At 41.1% G+C, this 18,515-nt stretch overlaps 1 protein-coding gene across 3 annotated transcripts in view; it reads left to right on the forward strand.

Moving 5' to 3' along the window:
- The first annotated feature begins 225 nt into the window (after positions 1-225).
- The window catches only part of LOC131229653 (protein NAR1), a 35,662-nt gene continuing 17,372 nt past the window's right edge, over positions 226-18,515 (forward strand). Inside the window, exons 1-4 of one of the 3 annotated variants that reach the window (XM_058225640.1) lie at positions 226-647; positions 15,178-15,260; positions 15,779-15,932; positions 16,836-17,022. In XM_058225640.1, coding sequence (XP_058081623.1) covers positions 447-647; positions 15,178-15,260; positions 15,779-15,932; positions 16,836-17,022 — 625 coding nt within the window. In that variant the 5' untranslated portion in view covers positions 226-446. The remainder of the gene's footprint in view (positions 648-15,177; positions 15,261-15,778; positions 15,933-16,835; positions 17,023-18,515) is intronic. The other 2 variants (XM_058225641.1, XM_058225642.1) reach the window with 2 other exon arrangements.

Consider the following 18,515-nt stretch of genomic DNA (forward strand, 5'->3'; position numbering starts at 1 on the left):
GGGTTGGAAGAGGAGGGGTATTTTCGTCCGAATATTTTTGGCCGTACGTTGAAGTCTAAGTTCGTATGGTAAGTTTGTTTTGCTTCCGAAAAACCACTGGATGAAAGGTGGGGTCCACAGTCATAAATTTCTCCTTTTTCTCGCGCGAATCGCTTCCGCGTTTCTTACATTCATCTTCTCCTCCGTTGTTGTCTACCCCGTAAGCGACCCCCTCTCTTGCTTTCTCTCTCTCTCTCTCTGAAGCCCTAACTCCTTCAGTTCCCTTCTCATTCCAACTACAAACTTCGATTCCAGAATCCGATTTCAATAGCACGAAATCATATATCTCTCCTTTCGAATCTCTTTTCTCTTCCTCAGGAAAATTAATTTCGTTTTTTTTTTTTTTGTGGGCGGGGTGGATTTTTTTTTTTTTTGAGAAAGGGATAGAAATCCAACGGAGAGAAGCTATGTCGGAGAAATTCTCGCCGACCCTGCGCCTCAGCGATCTCAACGACTTCATTGCTCCGTCGCAAGCCTGCATCGTTTCGCTGAAGGCGGCCGCGTCGAGGCCGGAGAGATCAGAGGTATGTGATTATGTAGTTAGGGTTAGAGAAAAAATGAAACTCTGGCGGAGTGTGATGGATGATACGCAGCCGCTTAGAACCGTGGTAATTACAGTACCTAGTGTTCTGAACCAAATTAAGCTTATTTCATTATCTGATTATCGGATTTTGGTGTGCATTTGTTTGGACGGTTAAAAATGAAATATATCCAACGTTCTGATTTCCACAAAAGTGGCTCTGAATCAGAGGTTAGGATTGTGATTGTTCAACCTGTTAGTGGCCCTTAAATCAATGATTAAGGACAAGAAACAGCAGCAGTCCATATTTTATGGGGAAAAGATCAAATAGTAGATGGAAACATGGTTTATGTACAGAAATAAAGATGCTTTATTCTCAGTGAATTCGGTAACCACCACAAACAATTCCATAGAATAGAAGGAGAGAACCATAATAAATTATGTGGGCTGAAATTTTTGCTATGTTACGTTCAATTAGAACAAGAAAACAAAAAAAAAAGTCAATTGCTATTGAAAATATCATCTAAAATTATAAAAAAGGTCAATGGCTATTGAAAATATCATAAAATTAAAGATGAGTGTTGTAGATGCGATTGAAATGTATGGAGTGAAATAGTGCGGCGAAGATGAGGACGGCCATGGCGATGACGACGACGACCATGGATGACCCCATACAAGTAGACCTAACAGATAACAGCACGGCCATTACTATATCCTCGGCCGAAAATGGAAAGGAAAGTCAGAAGGGGAAGAAGATGGACGAATGGATACAGGTAGGAAGAAAGAAACAGGATCAAGGGAAACGAAGCTCCCGTTACGACTCTTTTCCAACCCTTTTCGTCAAAGGCTACCCCCCACTTCTGGTTTCCTTTAAATCTCCAAAGGGTTTTTGGCCGTGCAAGGGCAGTCATGGACGTGATAATGCCCAGAGACAAAGATAGCAGAGAATACAGGGGTTTCGCACTTATCAGGATGAGCTCGGAGGAAGAGCTATCCCTAGCTGTTTCGATGTTACACGGCCAGAGCTTCGGAGGAGAAAAACTGCTAGTGCAACGTGCTAGATTTGGGCCGGAAAGGAAAGTTACAAAGGGAAAAAGATCAGCTAGATCGGCACGTCAAGCTATGCCGGACACAAACAACTCTCTGCAACCAATGGCGTCATACTGGGATGTGCTGGTGAAACATCCTGTTGAGAGAGGAATTGCGAATGTTCAGACAGATACCGAGAAAAAAGGAGAAAGGATGAAGGATTTAAGCGAACCAAAGGAAGCATGCAAGATTAAGATCAGTGCAGAGCGCATAGCTCAATCAAAGGAGTTGCAGGATTCCGTGGTGATAATAACGAGAAAAGGGGCTTCTCTACCCCAGGTCAAGGAATGGGTGAACAGTGTCTGCAGAATCCGAGCTGCTCAGTTCTCCATCAAACCAATAGGGTATAATGAACTTTGGGTTAAGCTCACGTCGAGCCTGAATCCGGATATTCTCAGAATTGTAGGGGCTCTTCACAACGATGGACATGTTCGTTCCGTCCTCAACTGGGACGAATTCTCCATCTTTGGGTATGAGGAGGTGTGGATCCTCATAGGGGGGATTCCTTTAGAACTCTGGTACGACGAATTTTTCATTCTGGTGGCGAAAGAGTTAGGGCAGCTGTTAGAGTTGGATTAGAAAACAAAGCTTGGGGAGGAAATGGGAGTTGCAAGGATGAGGATCAGAAGGAAGAAAGGTGAACCTAATCCCCTTCAGATCAAGGTAATCGTTGAGGACAGGGAGATTTTTCTCCCAATCTAGCTGGAGGATAAATCCTCCCAATCCCCAAGATGGGGTGATTTATGGTGTGCCAAGGAACTTCTCGCCTCCAACTATTGTCCCAGAGCGGAGCATGAAGGTTCTTCTCTTCAGTATTCTCGTAGAGTACCAAACTATGTGGCAGCGCCTTTGCAGACGGGAATTAATGGTTCGGGTAGTCCTTTCTCTCCTGGCCAGATGCGTGGAGCCCATACGCCCGTCCATCTTGCTAGAGGAACTGATCGTGCGACAGGCGGCACGATATCTTTATCTCGAATGACGTCCCCGCCAAAAGACGTTTCTGAGATTTACATCCACCATCCATCGGGCGGGAGCAAAGGCGAGATGGTGACACGTGGACACCTACTCCCGGAAGACGCGTCGTGGAAGGATCGCGAATCCCTTGAGGCTCGGAAGTGCCATTCGGATAGCGGACCCATATCCGCTATTTCAGTTCGGTCGGGTAGTGGTCCTTCGGGTCCATCGAGTAGTTTTAAATACCCTTTAGGTCTGAGGGTATACGGATCCATGGAGTTAGGCCTGGCATTCTTCAATTTAAACTTTCCCCTTTTACCTAATCAGCCGACAGATAGATTACATCCCCCACCTATCCCGACCGACGCCCTCATCCTTCACCCAGCCCCTTACGGAGAATCGATTCACTACGAAGAACACCATCAGCCGGAGCTACCCCTCCCACAACCCCATTCTAGTCCAAGGAAGATGATCTTGGGAGCCGAAATCGATCAAGGCTCCTTCTATTCCGAAAATCTGCCATCACAGGAGTCTGCTCCATCCTCTCCCGTGTCCTCAGCATACCGCTAGTCCGATCACGGTCTCCTTGATCTGTTCCAGGAGCATCCAGACCTAGAGGTTCTTGAGGCGGAACCTCTCCACACTAGAGGGGGAGTGATTTCGACATGCATGGAAGGCACTTCCCAGTAGCTGAAAGGTGCTAGATGTGAAGACGTTATTGAGAAGATTCCGAACAAGAAATGGATAAAAGACGCTATGGGACATGTGGGCAGAGCTTTAGGGCTATCCTTTGGGGATTGTCCGGAGGACTGCATAGCGTTATTCCAATGTGTTGAAGCCAGTGGTAGACCCCTTGCAGAGTAGAAATCTCCCAAGGTGCGAAGATTAACGCCAAGCTCCAACAGGAAAGTGCAGAGTAATCGCAGCAACAGGGAATTGCAAAACTTATTAATAGGGCAAGGATATTCAGTCACTCCTTCGAAAAGGATCTCCTGCCAGGGTACTCGAGGAAGCTCGGTTTCCAAATGAAGTTGATCTCTTGGAACGTTCGGGGTGTGGGGTCCAAATAGAAAAGAAGCATCATCAAGGACACCTGCGACAAATATAAACCAGATATTATCTGCTTTCAGGAAACCAAGTGCTTCAACTTCAATGACAGACTGATGAGTTCTCTCTGGCGGGCCACAGATGTGAATTGGGTGCCTAAGGATTCTATGGGCAGTGTAGGAGGTATTCTCGTAGCTTGGAAGACATCTATTTGGCAGGTCCTCAGCAGCTGGACTGGTAACTTCTCTGTCTCGGTTATCCTTCAGCATATTAAGTATGGCTTCACTTGTTCTTTTTCCTTTGTTTATGGGCCAAGTCAGGACGGGGACAAAAAAGCTTTCTGGGAAGAGCTATCCCTCTCCAAGTAGAAATTTGTGGGTGCGTGTTGTATAGCCGGGGACTTCAATGTTTTTAGGAACAGTTAGGAAAAGTCGCATGGCAGATCGTCTTCTCCAGCCATGAAGTAGTTCTCTGATTGGATCGATGAAGAGGAGCTTGTCGACTTACCCCTTCTTGGTGCTAGATTCACCTGGTCTAATGGGAGAGAGTCCCCAATTATGTGCAGGCTAGATAGGTTTCTTGTCTCAACTGAGTGGTTAGATCAATTCCCTTCAACTGCTCAGACTGTGCTCCCCAGAACCACATCCGGTCACAGTCCAATATCCCTCGAAGTAGGGGAGCAGAACTGGGGGCTAAAGCTTTTTCGTTTTGATCTTTCATGGCTCAATATCAAGGGTTTTACCACCAAGATTGCTGACTAGTGGAAAGGCTTCAAGGTTCAAGGCTTTGCTGACTTTAGATTGTCTGTCAAGTTGAAGATGTTCAAGAAAGAGATAAAAGAGTGGCATAGGAGTGATATCCAGAACAGAGATCTCGATTCTGCTAAGCTTCTAGCTGACCTGTTAGCCTTAGATGCGCAGTTGGAATCAGGCAGGTTCTCTCTAGATTTGCAGGCCAGAAGAGTGCATTTGATTCAGGAAATGGCTGATAGAATTATTCAAAAATAAATCTCATGGAAACAAAAGGCGTGTCTGAAATGGCTGAAGGAAGGCGACAGGAATACTCGTTTCTTCCATATGATGGCAAATTGGCACGCATCAAATAACAGAATCAGCAGTATTTTGGTGGAAGGGGTTTGAATTGAGGACAAAGACGACATTTCCGACAATATGATATCGTACTTCAGGTCGCTTCTCAATGGAAAACAGTGGTGCAGACCAAAGCTTGATGATATATACTTCAATGTTATCTTGGAAGAGGAAGCATCTTCCCTCGAAGGCCTTTTTACGAAAGAGGAGATAAAGCGGGCTGTGGATGCTCTTGGAGCTGATAAGGCCCCAGGCCCGGATGGCTTTCCGATTGCTTTCTTTGCTCACTTTTGGGAAGTGATCAAAGCAGATGTCTTAGAGTTTTTCAAAGAGTTCCATAAAAGAGGCAAGATCTCTACTAGCCTAGGGGCAACTTTTATTGCGTTGATTCCGAAGTTGGCAGGTGCCGTGTCTCTCAAGGACTTCGGGCCCATTAGTTTGTTGGGGGGCCCATACAAGATTTTGGCAAAGGTTTTGGCTACTCGCCTGGCAAAGGTCATAGGGAATCTAATTTCAAAAAATCAGTGTGCGTTCAGTGCAGGAAGGCAGATTATAGATGCAACTTTAAGTGCCAATGAAATTCTGGATTCTAGTGCTAGATCGGGTCGAAAGTATATTGCTTACAAGTTAGACATCGAAAAAGCCTACGATCATGTAGACTGGGTCTTCCTGCAGTAATTGTTAAAGCGTATGGGGTTTGGGGACAAATGGAGGGATTGGATGAGAGAATGCACAGGATCAGCCCATTTTTCTATCTTATTAAATGTCTCTCCTAAAGGTTTCTTCAAAAGCAATAGAGGCCTTAGGCAGGGAGATCCTCTCTCCCCTTTCTTATTTCTTTTAGCGGGGGAGGCTTTGTCTAGAATGCTTTCGAAAGGGCAAGAGGAAGGTCTTCTATGTGGGATCGAAATCAATGGCTTGTCGCGCCCAATCACGCACATCCAATTCACAGATGATTCCCTCGTTTTTTCTGAAGCGTCGAATGAGAAGGTGGTCAACTTGGCCACTACCATCCGCTGCTTTCAAGCTATCTTCGGCCTCAAGGTGAATATGGCTAAATCCAAGATTTTTGGGATCAACCTGGAAAGTGAGGAGGTGGATAGCTTCGCTCTATCTCTTGGCTGCTCCGCAGACTCGTTGCCGTCTTCATTTGTGGGCTTACTGCTATGCATCGGAAAACCTCCTATTTCTTCTTGGGACAAAGTCATTTGTAGATTTCAGTCCATTCTCTTGAGATGGAAGAGCCGATATTTGTCTTTAGGTAGTTGTCTCACGCTAATCAAAGCCGCTCTTTCAAACCTGCCCGTTTATTTCATGTCTCTTCTGAAATGCCCGGCTACGGTTAGAAAGTCGATCGACAAATTGAGATGAGATTTTCTTTGGTAAGGAAAGGAAGTAGGTAAGAAATTCCATCTTCTTAAGTGGTCGGAGGTTTGTACCCAACTGTCACAAGGCAGAGCAGGGGTTAAAGACCTCAAAGATATGAACAAAGCTCTCCTTGGGAAGTGGATTTGGAGGCTTGGGGCTGAAGAAGGCAGTCTTTGGTGTTCCATTATAAGGAGTAGATATGACAGCTGTTCTGATGGTTGGTGGGTGAAAGAGTTATCGTCTAACAAAGTCACTCACATATGGCAGGAGATTATGAGAATGAAAAAGGAAGTCCTCCCAAACATTGGTTTCCTGCTTGGCAATGGTGAAAAAAATCCATTTTTGGGACGATGTTTGGATAGGAGATCAACAGCTAAAACTCAGGTTCCCCCTTTCCTATTGGATTGCGACGTCCAAAAATGGTTTCGTTGTTGATTTCCTCTACGTAGCTGGGGGGAAATTTGTCTGGAATGTGACCTGTAGAAGAAGTCTCGAAGACTGGGAGGTTTCTGATTATAGCAGGGAAAAAGAAAATTCTGACCATTGACAATCTCAAGAAGAAAGGTATGGTCCTTCCCAATATATGTCTATGCTGTATGCACTTGGAAGAGACTGTAGATCACCTTCTGCTTCACTATCAGTTCATCCAATCCATCTGGGCAGAGATTATGAACAATTTTAACTTATTTTGGTGTTTCCTGGGAGAGGCAAATCACTTCCTCCTAGTGTGGCACAGGATGTACTTTGTTAAGACAAAAACCACAATATGGAGAATGGTGGTCCTAGCAGTTTGGTGGTCAATGTGGGGGGAAAGAAACAATAGATGCTTCAGAAATCTCTCCAATTCGGCTGGGTCTGTGGCATCTTCGGCTAAGCGTCTTATCATTGAATGGGCTCTGAATGTTAAGGATCTGTCGGGTCTCGATTTCTTGTTCTTAGGCGTGTAATTTGAGGCCCGCTTTCTCAGCAGCCTCCCCTTTTGTTTTCTCTCTCTTAATGAAATCTCTTCATCTTTCAGATATATATATATATATACACACACACATATATATCATAAAATTTTTGAACTCTAAGCGCAACTCTAAAATTCAGTTTTATTATTTCAATACATTCCTAACTCAACTCACTACCACACATGGACCTTCTGGAACTTCCACTTCTGAAAAAATAGAGGAAATTTGTGATATTCTGGCAGAGTTTGATAAATGATTTGCAGGTGCTTATAACTTACTTAGAAATTGCATATGCGGAATACCCAGTTCCAATCAAACCGTCCAATTTATACAAGGTTTTTGTTTTGGAAGGATGAACTTTATTAAAACTCCCGAAAGGCGAAAACAAGAAAACATAAAGGAGAAGTAGAAAAAAGTAGAGAACAGTAAATATTATCCCCCTCTTGCGGAGATTGTCCATGGTAAATATTGTATTTCTGCCCACTAACCAAGCAGAAGGCCCTCAAGCCAGATGTCATCCCAGAACTTCACCTTGCCCCCATAGCCAAGTGAGAATCCTATCTCAGGAAGAACCTTGCATGCCTTTCGAGAGATGGATTTCCAGTAGTAAGAGGCCCTGTACAAGGCCGACTCTTTGGTCTATCTACCTGAATTAGAGATACCATATTTGTCCACAATAACCTTTCTCCATAGGTTGTCCTCCTCAACCCTGAACCTCTCCATGCACACTTTCCCAAGAGCACAGAGTTAACCTCCAACATTTTGATATCGGCCCCTGCCTCATCAAAAGGTCTGCACACCTTGTCCCATCCGTGCAGCATGTCGATCCTCTGGAGGACAGACTTAGGGCAACGAAAATAGATAGAAGGTAGACAGGAAGATTAGTAAGTGTCATTTGATGTAATTCTGCCACCTGAAAAAAGCAGTTTCCCCTTCCAAGGCACCAACTTTCTTTCCATCCTCTCAATGACCATGTCCCAAAGAATTCACATGGTCATTGAGAGGATTCACTTTCAATGTTGAGTGAAAAGAATTCACTTTCTTCTTGTTGAGTGGGCTTTCAATGTGTTTCTTATCAGCGACTGATAATCTGTTTTCGTTTTCTTAGGTGTTGGCCCACTAACTCAGGGGGTCAATTTCCTCTTTTGTAATCCTTTTTTCTTAATATAAATCTTCTGTTACTCTTCAAAAAGAAAAGAAAAGACCATGTCCCGAAGGAAAGAGGCTGCTTTACTGAGATACAAAGGAAGGCCCAAGTAGGTTGTAGGGAATGAACCAGCCTGACATCCCGACATGCCCACTAGGGACGCAACATCCCCATCCTCCAAATTGACCCCCAAGAGTTCAGATTAGATTTGGCCAGATTCACTTTGAGACCAGAAACTAGTTCAAAGCACCGAATTTTTTTTTACATAAGTTAACAAACTTGGCCACCTCCACTTCATAGAAGAGAAGAGTGTTGTCTGCGAATAGTAGATGGGAAAACAGGGAAGCAACATTAGAGACCTAAAAACCCTGAAATAGGCCCACTGCTTGACACCTGATAAGCATCTGACTGAGAGCCCTAGACAACAATAAAAAGAAATGGGGAAAGGTGGTCCCCCTGACGGAGGCCCCTAGATGTTTGGAAATATCTTACTAAAAGGTTTAAGGTTGTCCACAATAACCTTTACACAAGTTTACTCGTATCATAGACTTAAAATTACACTCATTTGACAATCTTATTATTAGATCTTTGAACATTTGTTGGGCGATAAAAAATGAGAAGTATGTAATGATCTTATTTCAACAAACAAGTGTCCACAAATCAAAGGTTGGGATTGTGCAACTAAACTAATTTTTGGACTATAACTTAGTGACACTGAGTTCCACACTTTTGCCTGTTTAATATGACCTACTGCTTACCATGTGTACCATTTTGAAGTGCCTGTGTATTACTGTATTAAGTGTCATACACAGCCTTCAACCGGAGTATCAAATCACCTCCCAACAATTATATACGTAAAGGCTTGTGTGTAAAACTTGCTACAAATAAATCCACCTACGTTTCCAAAGGTCAACCAATTCATAATTCGACTTTCACCCCACAACAGCTCAAACATTGCACCAAAATAATTGTTTGTGTCCACTGTACATGTTGGACATGACTCAAAATCGATACTAGTTGTACATATTCTAGGATAGTTGCAGGAAGTGTTCTAAATGAACCGTATTGTTTGAATATATGATAATTTTCTCATATTCTTGTCAAGTTTGTGCACACGTCTATTATAAGAATTCTACGGGAAAGGTACTTTATTGTGGTATAGCTATTTCAAAAATATTTCAAAAATAAAAATTGTAAATTTTAACAATGTCATTAATGTTAGCATGCTAGAAAGATTAAAATATAATACCTCTGGTTAATAAACCTAAACCATGATAGAAAGGGTCGAGTAGTTCATCTTGAAACTGAACATGACCATTATGTTACAAATGGGACACCCAAATCCTCCGCATGCGTACCTTAAACTTTTGAGAAATGCAAAGTTGTATCCTTGTTACCTTATGTCTTCATATCATATAACACATTTGGTATAATCATTAAGGACCACCTTTTACTATTTTATCCCTCTCCTAGGTGAGGTGCATATGCACTAATGATGTTAATTATCCCCTTTCCTGAAACCAATTGAACTTATGTAATTCTATTGTTCATACTTTTAACCTTTAGAGTTTTATTCCCTGAGTATTTGTCTCCAAGTATTTGTAATCCTATTCCCCATTCCTTGTAGTCATCTAATCTGTTTGGTTTTTGCTTATTTCTGTTGTCTCCTGCATGCGTGCCATATTAATCCTCCCTTTTACTTTATCCACCAAGGCTATACTCTTAACCGATAAAGTTCGAACCCTATGCTTGAAGTGGTGAGGCAAATTCTCCTCACCATGGACTTCTTTACTGACACTTGTCCATGCTAGTGTGGGAACCCATGGCCACTGTTGCACAACCACGAATCATTGCAGAACATTAATCTTGGGGAGCACCCTAGCACACCCTTCAACACTTTCCACGACAACTGAGTTCAAGTCGTGGCAACTTGCTCCCAAGGAATGGATTAGCCAATCACCCTTGCAGACCATCTGGTTCCACCACAACGGGGTTTACAAGTTGTGGCATGTTGCTTCTAGAAAATGCTTTATCTTGATTAAGATTGGAAATAGTTCTTGTAATTTTCTCTTGCTCAGTAGAAGTTTGACAACCAGTTGGGCACCCGGCATCACTCCTCCTTTACTCTGGCTGGGGACCAGCTGCTGCCTAGCTACCAAGCATTGGTACACGAGAATATAACCTTTTTTTGCCTTCCAGCTGAAGATATTAAAAATAAAATACCTTGAAGGGGAAGTGCATGAGATGTTTTTGTAACATCAGTTGTCCAACACATGCTCATATCATTGAAGCTGTCAGTGGATTGGATGAGCTTCTTTCTGGAAGTCCATGGTTATGCATTTCAGTAATCAGTGTGATAGTCATGTTTTATACGAGTCTTTCATGAAGTGTCAATCACATTGAAGCGAATACCAAGCATGTTGAAGTGGATTTTTACTTCGTATGGGATAAGGATTCTGAAGTAAAATCTTTTTTTGGTGTTGTCGGACAAACAACGGCAACATGTCTTGTAGGTAAGATCATTTGCAGCTATATTATAAAGGACTAAATGAAGAAATGATTTCATAGTTAGCAAATTGGGAATGTTGGCTTGAGCCGCTTGATGCTTACAAACTGGCACGATTTTTTTTCTTTTTTATTTTTGAAGAGCAATGCAATTTCATTAAAGAGGAAAGAGATACAACAAAAAGATAACAGGAAAAACCAGAAACTAGGGACACTGAGATAGCGAACCAGCTACACACCTAGGAACAAAAGATTACAACCCCTGAGTTTGTCTACATTAGAAGCCCATTCTATAATAAACTGATTCACTCTACGGAGGAGGGACAGAGAAGAGTGAGACTCATTTCTGAAGCATCTGTTGTTCCTCTCTTCCCAAACTTTCCACCAAACAGCCAACCAAGCAATCTTCCAAATAGGGGATAAAATTTTTTAATTAACATTCTTTAGTTGATTACAAACTGGCATGATTATGCTAGAAGTAAATGTTCTGGCATTAGGTCACAAAGCAAAGCTATAGGCAACGGAATTACATCTTTTCATAAACCAAAATAGAGAATTAAGATAGAATTGCTAACCAATTACAGAAACTCAGTAGGAGACTAGATTTTTCAATTGGATGCACCAAATTCCAATAAAATTGAATTGAGATCAATTCTAATGCCTCTCGCGGAGTCATCCAACATTTAAGGCATCACACTTTAAAGAGAAGTGTCAGTTGCATGCTTTGAGAAGGAGAATAAACTGAAACTTTAGTGAACCAAATGGTCCAAATCCAAACATATTTGTGTAGACATATGTAGGCTTTTTATGACAACTTTTCTAGTTTAACTTTAATTCTAACTAAGATAGCTTGCTAAACAAGGACTAGAAAGAAACTAAACAGCTGCTAATTAGGAAACTAAGAGTTCTACTGCTAAATTTGCTAAACTGCTCAAGAGTGTTGTAGTATGGTGCTTTGCACACCATGTCTATTAGTGGGGCCCATAGTCTGATTGGACTTCTAATTAGGCACACATGATATGATCAGAATTGTTCATGGTAGATGTTTGTGATCGATGCCTGGATGCATCAGTTCCCATTGGGTTGGAAAGATCTCACCCTTGAGTTCGATTCCCGTGCAACCCATTGCTATCTAGCCTTTATCATGTCTTTTTCTGCTTTGGTGGGAGTTCGATTTGGAGATTCGCTTATCGGTGATGCCCAATTCCCATCGTATTCTGTTTTGGGCCACATCAGTTCTTATTGCGCTTCACTGCTGTTGTTTGTGAGCTGTAGGATCGTAATCATCTTTCTTAAAGTGTGTTGGTGTAACACAATAGAAGTGTCTGCTCTCACCGTTATACAACGATGAAGGTCCACCTATCAGATTGGCTCAATCATCACTGGATTCCAAAACATGTCACGTTTTTCTATTTTTCCATCCGATTGCAGTCCAGAATTGATTTTGTGGTCTCAGTCTCATTCTTAGAATTTGTACCACCAGTGTAGATCATTGGGGCATGCTCAATGCATTCATACCCGCTAATCTGGCTGTTAATTCATCCATCAATTAATTCTTTCATCTATCTGGCCATCAATCTATCCTCTGAGCCATGTTCTTATCGATCGCTGGATCCATCCCCAGATTCATCCACTGACACTTCAGTTTCTCCATCGCCTAATGGAACTTGTGATCTCATGCACAGTCTTCATTGTGAATCTCTCCTCATGCTTCAAGAATGAATGATTATTCTCCTTTGCATTATGGATGTCACCTCCAGACTCCAGTATGTTTGTATTCACAGTTTTCGAGAAGAACATGCAATGGTTCAGGGAATGACCTTGTGCTACATCTTCAGAAGTTTCTTCAAAGTAGTGTGACAAATAGGGCTGTCAATGGGCCCGGCTTGGGCCAGGAAAAATCAAAATTTTGAATAGGCCCAGCCTGAACAGTTCAAAATCCGGGCTAAAGCCAACCCCAGGCCCGGCCTGTTGACTGCACTAGCGAAGAAAGGTAATATTGAGTTGGTTGTCTTTCACACACTGGAAAATAACCCAAATTTGTCAGTTTTTTATTGCCTCCTTGGAGATGAGATGAAAATTTCACTAACAATCCTTGCATGTATCACTTCCTTGGAGATGAGATGAATTTTTCACTAACAATCCTTGTGTGTGCGATAATACCTCTGACCCTAAATAGATGACCTTGTGAGACCACAGGGTTTGGTTGAACTGCTATGTGAAGGGACTGATGTAAGGGGAATGGGATGATGGATTAAAAGGTGATGGTTGTTTTAGGACTATGTTTTGGTAGTTGATGATGGCAGTAGTGATGGGGTTAAGCAAGAGAATGGGTGTGGAGTGTGGACAATAGATACAATGAGAACTGTTGTGAGAATATTTCTTTAGGCTTGGACTGTTAGCCTGAATATTGATTGGCTAGATAGGGGATAAATACAGGTTGGTGATTTTTGACAGGGGAATGGATTATGGAAGGGAGGGCAAACTGATAGAGGGATGATGTTCTGATGAAAATGGAAGATGGGCTGTAATGGGTTCTGATTTGAGGCAGCATATGTTGGGCTGGTGTGGGACACAAAAGTGATGGATGGAAAGTGATTGGCGAAGATCAATGGATCAGTGGAAAGGCAATAAGAGAAAAAGAAAAAGAAAAGGCGCATCTGGGTACGAGTCATGGAAAGTCCTGGCACCTATGCTATGGAAGGAGGGAATTTTGGCAGTGATGCAAATCTTGCAGAAGATCTCTTGCAAGCGAGGAGCTGATGCAGGAATTTTTATGCAACAGAAAATGCTGCAACATATGCATGATAGAAGAAAAACTGAACTCAGTTGTAGATCACTCAACAGTTCAATCAGACCCAGTGATCAATAATCAGACAGAAGGATCGATGGCCTGACCTGCTCAATAATCAGTATTCAATCAGATTTCAGACTGAATGATCAGTAATCAGACTGAAGGCACCTTTCCAAAAAAAAAAAAGTAATCAGACTGAAGGTTCAATGACCTGAGACCTGATTAGTTAATAAATGCTGTCCAATGGAAAAAGAAATCACATTCCCAAAGTATCTGAAGCAAGGTTACCTGATTGTGGGTCGGCGTGGCACGTGGTACAGGAACGTGTACATTACTTCCTCCATACGTTGTATGCTAGCAGTAGGATCATGTGCATCACCCCAATGCATACACTGTATGCAATAATTTTATATTTGAGCTCATATACACATGAAATGATGAATGTTATTGTTATGGACCCCGCATGGTTAGTGTTATATTATAACTAAGTAAAGACATAAATTTCTAATTGTAAATTTGCATTTACTTAATTCAGATCACCAAAAATAGTGATCCGGATTGCAAATGATCCATAATCCGGAATGCTCGATCCAGAATGTAAAATGCAGGGGGTTTTGTATTTTAGGTAACATTGATCAGTTGTACAGATACTCACAAAGGGACTGAAATTACTAAAAACTTATATCAATAACCAATGAGTCAATTGAATTAGTAGCATGGAAATCATTACTGTGTTACATCACAGTAGCAGTATCGTAGCATGGTATTGGAGTGCATACATGCCCTTTTTACAGCCGTGTAAATCAATGGGGCTCATAGTCTGATCAGATCAATATTACATAAATTCCTAACACCTCTGTGTTTTCCTGTCCAAATCCTGCAATCCAGAACATTGGTCACATGTGATCTGGATCACCTTTTTCCCCACTTGAAATTATGATTCTATATTCCTAGTGTCAGTTAAGTTGCAATGTAAATTCATATTTTGGATGAAGACATACACTTTGACTTATGCAATAAATGCATATGATATAATACTATGCATGTGAGATCTATAATAATAGCGTTCACCGTTTCAAATATAAATTACAATATCAACTAATAATAAACTTTATCACATATACTTAGTGTGTGAACTCCAGCGATCCACATGATCTTACCCCTAACACAGTGTATTGGAGGAAGTAGCGTACTGCACACCCATTCCTGTGCCACATACCAGAGTGATCCACAATCCAGATAAACTTGATCAGACTTCAAGTCAGGCCCATGGGATCTGATCAGATGAACTTTGGGGGCTGATTATGAACAGTTAGGCCTTGTCTGTCAGTGGCAGATCTTCAAACTCAGGGACCTGATGCATCAGGCTGTTTAAGCTTTTAGATTCATCTGAGAAATTTTTATTTTATTATTTTTTTAATTTCATCTGAGACAGTCTGTTCAATGTCTTACATAATTACATTTGCCGTGTATTATTTTTTTGAACTCTATACAAATTACCAGTGCAATTTTTGTGCTGAACTGAATTGAGTTGAATGACCTGTTATTTGGGTTCTTGGGTTTTGTCAGTTGCTCTTTTGCATTATCACATGCTTGTGTCAAAACAGGGTCAAAGCTAGTGTTAATTGTTGTTGGCCATCTTTGATTGTTTTGTCCGCATCTTCTTTTTACAGAGCCTAGAGAAGGTTGCGCCTCTTGCCAAACCATCAAATGCAAAACCGGTTAAAATTTCACTGAAGGACTGCTTGGCATGCAGGTGGAGCATTTATCCCTCTTTTCATTTCAAAGTAGTATTATCAGCACCATAGATTAGTTTTGGTGTGCATTAATTGCAGTTAATGACTGGGCAAAGGAGTGAAGTGTGAATATGCATGAACAATACAACATTTATAGTTAATGACTACATATCCTTTTATCTTCCCTACTTTTTAGTTTCTATCTCCTTTTGTTTTCGATAGAACAGTGCGCAATGTAGTCAGACTCTCTACCTTCTATGTTATCTTCTTTGAGCTTTATGCCTAGCTAGTTAGACCGGGCTCTGGTACTACTTTGGTTCTGGAGTCCTGCAAGTTGCATTTTGCTCCTATCTGATGCAGTGTTGTTGTTTTGATTCGTGTGAACTAAGAATGTCTGGTGTTACAGATTCTTTGCTGGAACCAGTTTCATTTGTTTTAGTTTATTAGATTGTCCATAACCATATGCTTCCTAAACTTTTATTTTATTTTATTTTTTATAATGGTTATTGGCATAAAGTATTTGTTCTTTATCCTGCAGTGGTTGCATAACATCCGCAGAGACAGTTATGCTTGAGAAGCAGAGCTTGGATGAGTTTCTTTCTCATCTAGAATCAGATAATGCTGTTATTGTCTCTCTCTCCCCTCAGTCAAGGGCTTCATTAGCTGCTTTCTTTGACCTTTCACCACCTCAGGTAACATAAGACACCTGCTTATCTTATATATTCCTCATAGTTCTATTTTTATCAACTACGGATTTATAGTTTGAAATCAGTTTTGGTGTGTATCGTATCGTTCACCACCGATACAGGGTTGTATCGCTCCATATCCCCCCCTTTATTGGGTTGTTTTGGGCCGTATCATTCATGGACAATGCCGGTAAGTATCAGTTGATATGCATACAGTTTCGGATGATACTCTAAACATTGCTTTGGATAATGATGTCTTCATTATGGTGGGTGGAGTCATGCATTTCATAGAAATCTTCCTTTGTTGCTGCTGCTGCTGAAAGCATGCATGGTAAATGTGTTTTCACAATTCCTTTGAAGTGATATTTCAGAGATGTCTTGTAAAAATTTCCGTAGTTTTTGTTTCACTCAAACGAAGCTGTCTTCTGTTGATTTCACATGCAAGTCGCATATTTTGGTCTATGCTTATCATGTTCAAGTCTGGATTGAATTCTAATTTCTAAATCAAAATAACTGATGCTACACTTTTAAGTTGGTTCTTTCTGCTTTTCTAGTGTTTGGATGGTTTCTGTGCAAAGGTCTTGGTTATAGAATTACTATCTTCTCTCACCAAAGTTCCTTTTCTGTCATTATCTGCTGGTTAACTTCCAAAGTGACAATAAGGAGACAGCCCTCTTAAGTCATTTCTTCATGTCATTTCTGCAATTGTTGGCTCACAAGTGTCCACTCTTTCACATTCTCTGCAAGGACTGGCCTGCCTTTGTTGTAGATAGATCTGATCTGCACTCTCATTTCATGGAAAAGGAACAGACATTGTTATAGTTTTGACATCTTCTTCTGGGACATGTATGTTTCTAGTACAATCAAAATTATATGCTGCTCAAACTACAACTTTATTTTACTTTTCAGGTTTTTAGGAAACTCACGACATTTTTTAAGTCTCTGGGAGTAAAGGCTGTATTTGATACAAGCAGCAGTAGAGATTTATCCCTAGTAGAAACTTGTAATGAGTTTATTATGCGATACAACCAACACCATTCAACTGGTGGCAAGGGATTTGAATCAGCCCTTCCCATGCTTTCCTCAGCATGTCCAGGTACTTTCCACCACCTAACATTTTCACTGTTTCATCAAGACAATAGTCTCAAGGCAGTTTTTTTTTTTCTTCTTTTTTTGCAAGTTCTATTTCTTTATATATTACTTTAGCTCTTATCAAGAATGCATCCATTTGTATTCAGATTCCAAGGTGGAAGTTATGTTGCTTTGCAGGAAACATGATGGCTTCTCACTTTTGACTTTTGATTGCCAAATTCTTCAAAACCATTGATAATGCATCCTGCTCCATGAAAATACACATGAGAGATGGATGACCATAAGCAGCAACTATGAACTATAATTTCATTAGGATGTGATGGACAGTGATTCTCATTGAGTCTCTCTTTTTCATTGTCTGCACTCCACTTGTTGAACTTTAGAATAGAAACATTTTTTTTTTTTTTTGGTTAGCTTGTTAGTACACCCCACTGTCAGTTCACACACACTTCACCCCCCCCCCCCCCCCCACCACTAGGGATCGATACCAAGACCTCAGTGTTGAAACGAGGTACTTTAGAATAGAAACATGATACCCATCTTCAGTGGTTCTTTGACTAGGTGATTCTTGTAACTTGCAAATGCTGAAACCATGTCTGAGTGGCTAAAATTGGATAATCAATTCCTTTACAGCTATTAGAAATAAGATGTGTGTTTGCACAGAAATATTATAATATTATTCCCACATCTGCAATATCAGAACTTGTTGTACTCTTTCATGATTAGGGCTTATGGGTAATGTCAGATTTGACATATGATATGATGGTACATGATTCATGGATGTTTGCGATCTAATAATTTGAATGTCCCAGATTGTCCCTTTTGATGGCCAATTGTGTCATCAGGCCCATCAAAGTGTTCAGATTGTAGACCTCATCCAGATCAGACCCATCCAACCATTCGGGTTGAAGATCAGGTTTGTTCAGCATTCCAAATTGGATATATGGATCATAGCAATGCTCCAGATTGATTCGACTGATGATCTGGCCCAGATAAAGGGCCTCAATGACAAATCAATACCAATTCAATGGTCCGAGTGGACCGTGGGACACACAGATCCAATTAGATTACTTTGATTGGTGATCAGTTGGCTATCAGGCCCAGTTGTCCAGAGGTTTGTAGTTTGTACAGATCATGCATCCCAAAACAGCCTATATGATTGGAATATAGAGAAGTTTAATGATGTTTGTACTCTTTTTGTTTAGTTCATTATTTAAATGTTCTCCTTCATTGGAAGTTGAGTTGGGTTAGGCGATTGTTAGTGTTCCAATGAGGTATAAGCAAGAGAGTTCTAGAGACCTTTCTAGAATAATGTAGGGAAGATGTGTAACATGTATAAAGACAATAGAGCGAATCGTATGATGCTATGGAAAATGACACATTTGAATATTGATTGAATGTTGATTTGTAGCCTGCTATCCCCTTCCTGTTTGCGATAGTGGCGCAATGTCTTAGCAGGTTTTTCTCTAGAGCTGAGCACTGCAGGTTCATCAATGG

Source organism: Magnolia sinica, chromosome 16 (genome assembly GCF_029962835.1).
Source record: "Magnolia sinica isolate HGM2019 chromosome 16, MsV1, whole genome shotgun sequence".
NCBI lineage: Eukaryota > Viridiplantae > Streptophyta > Magnoliopsida > Magnoliales > Magnoliaceae > Magnolia > Magnolia sinica.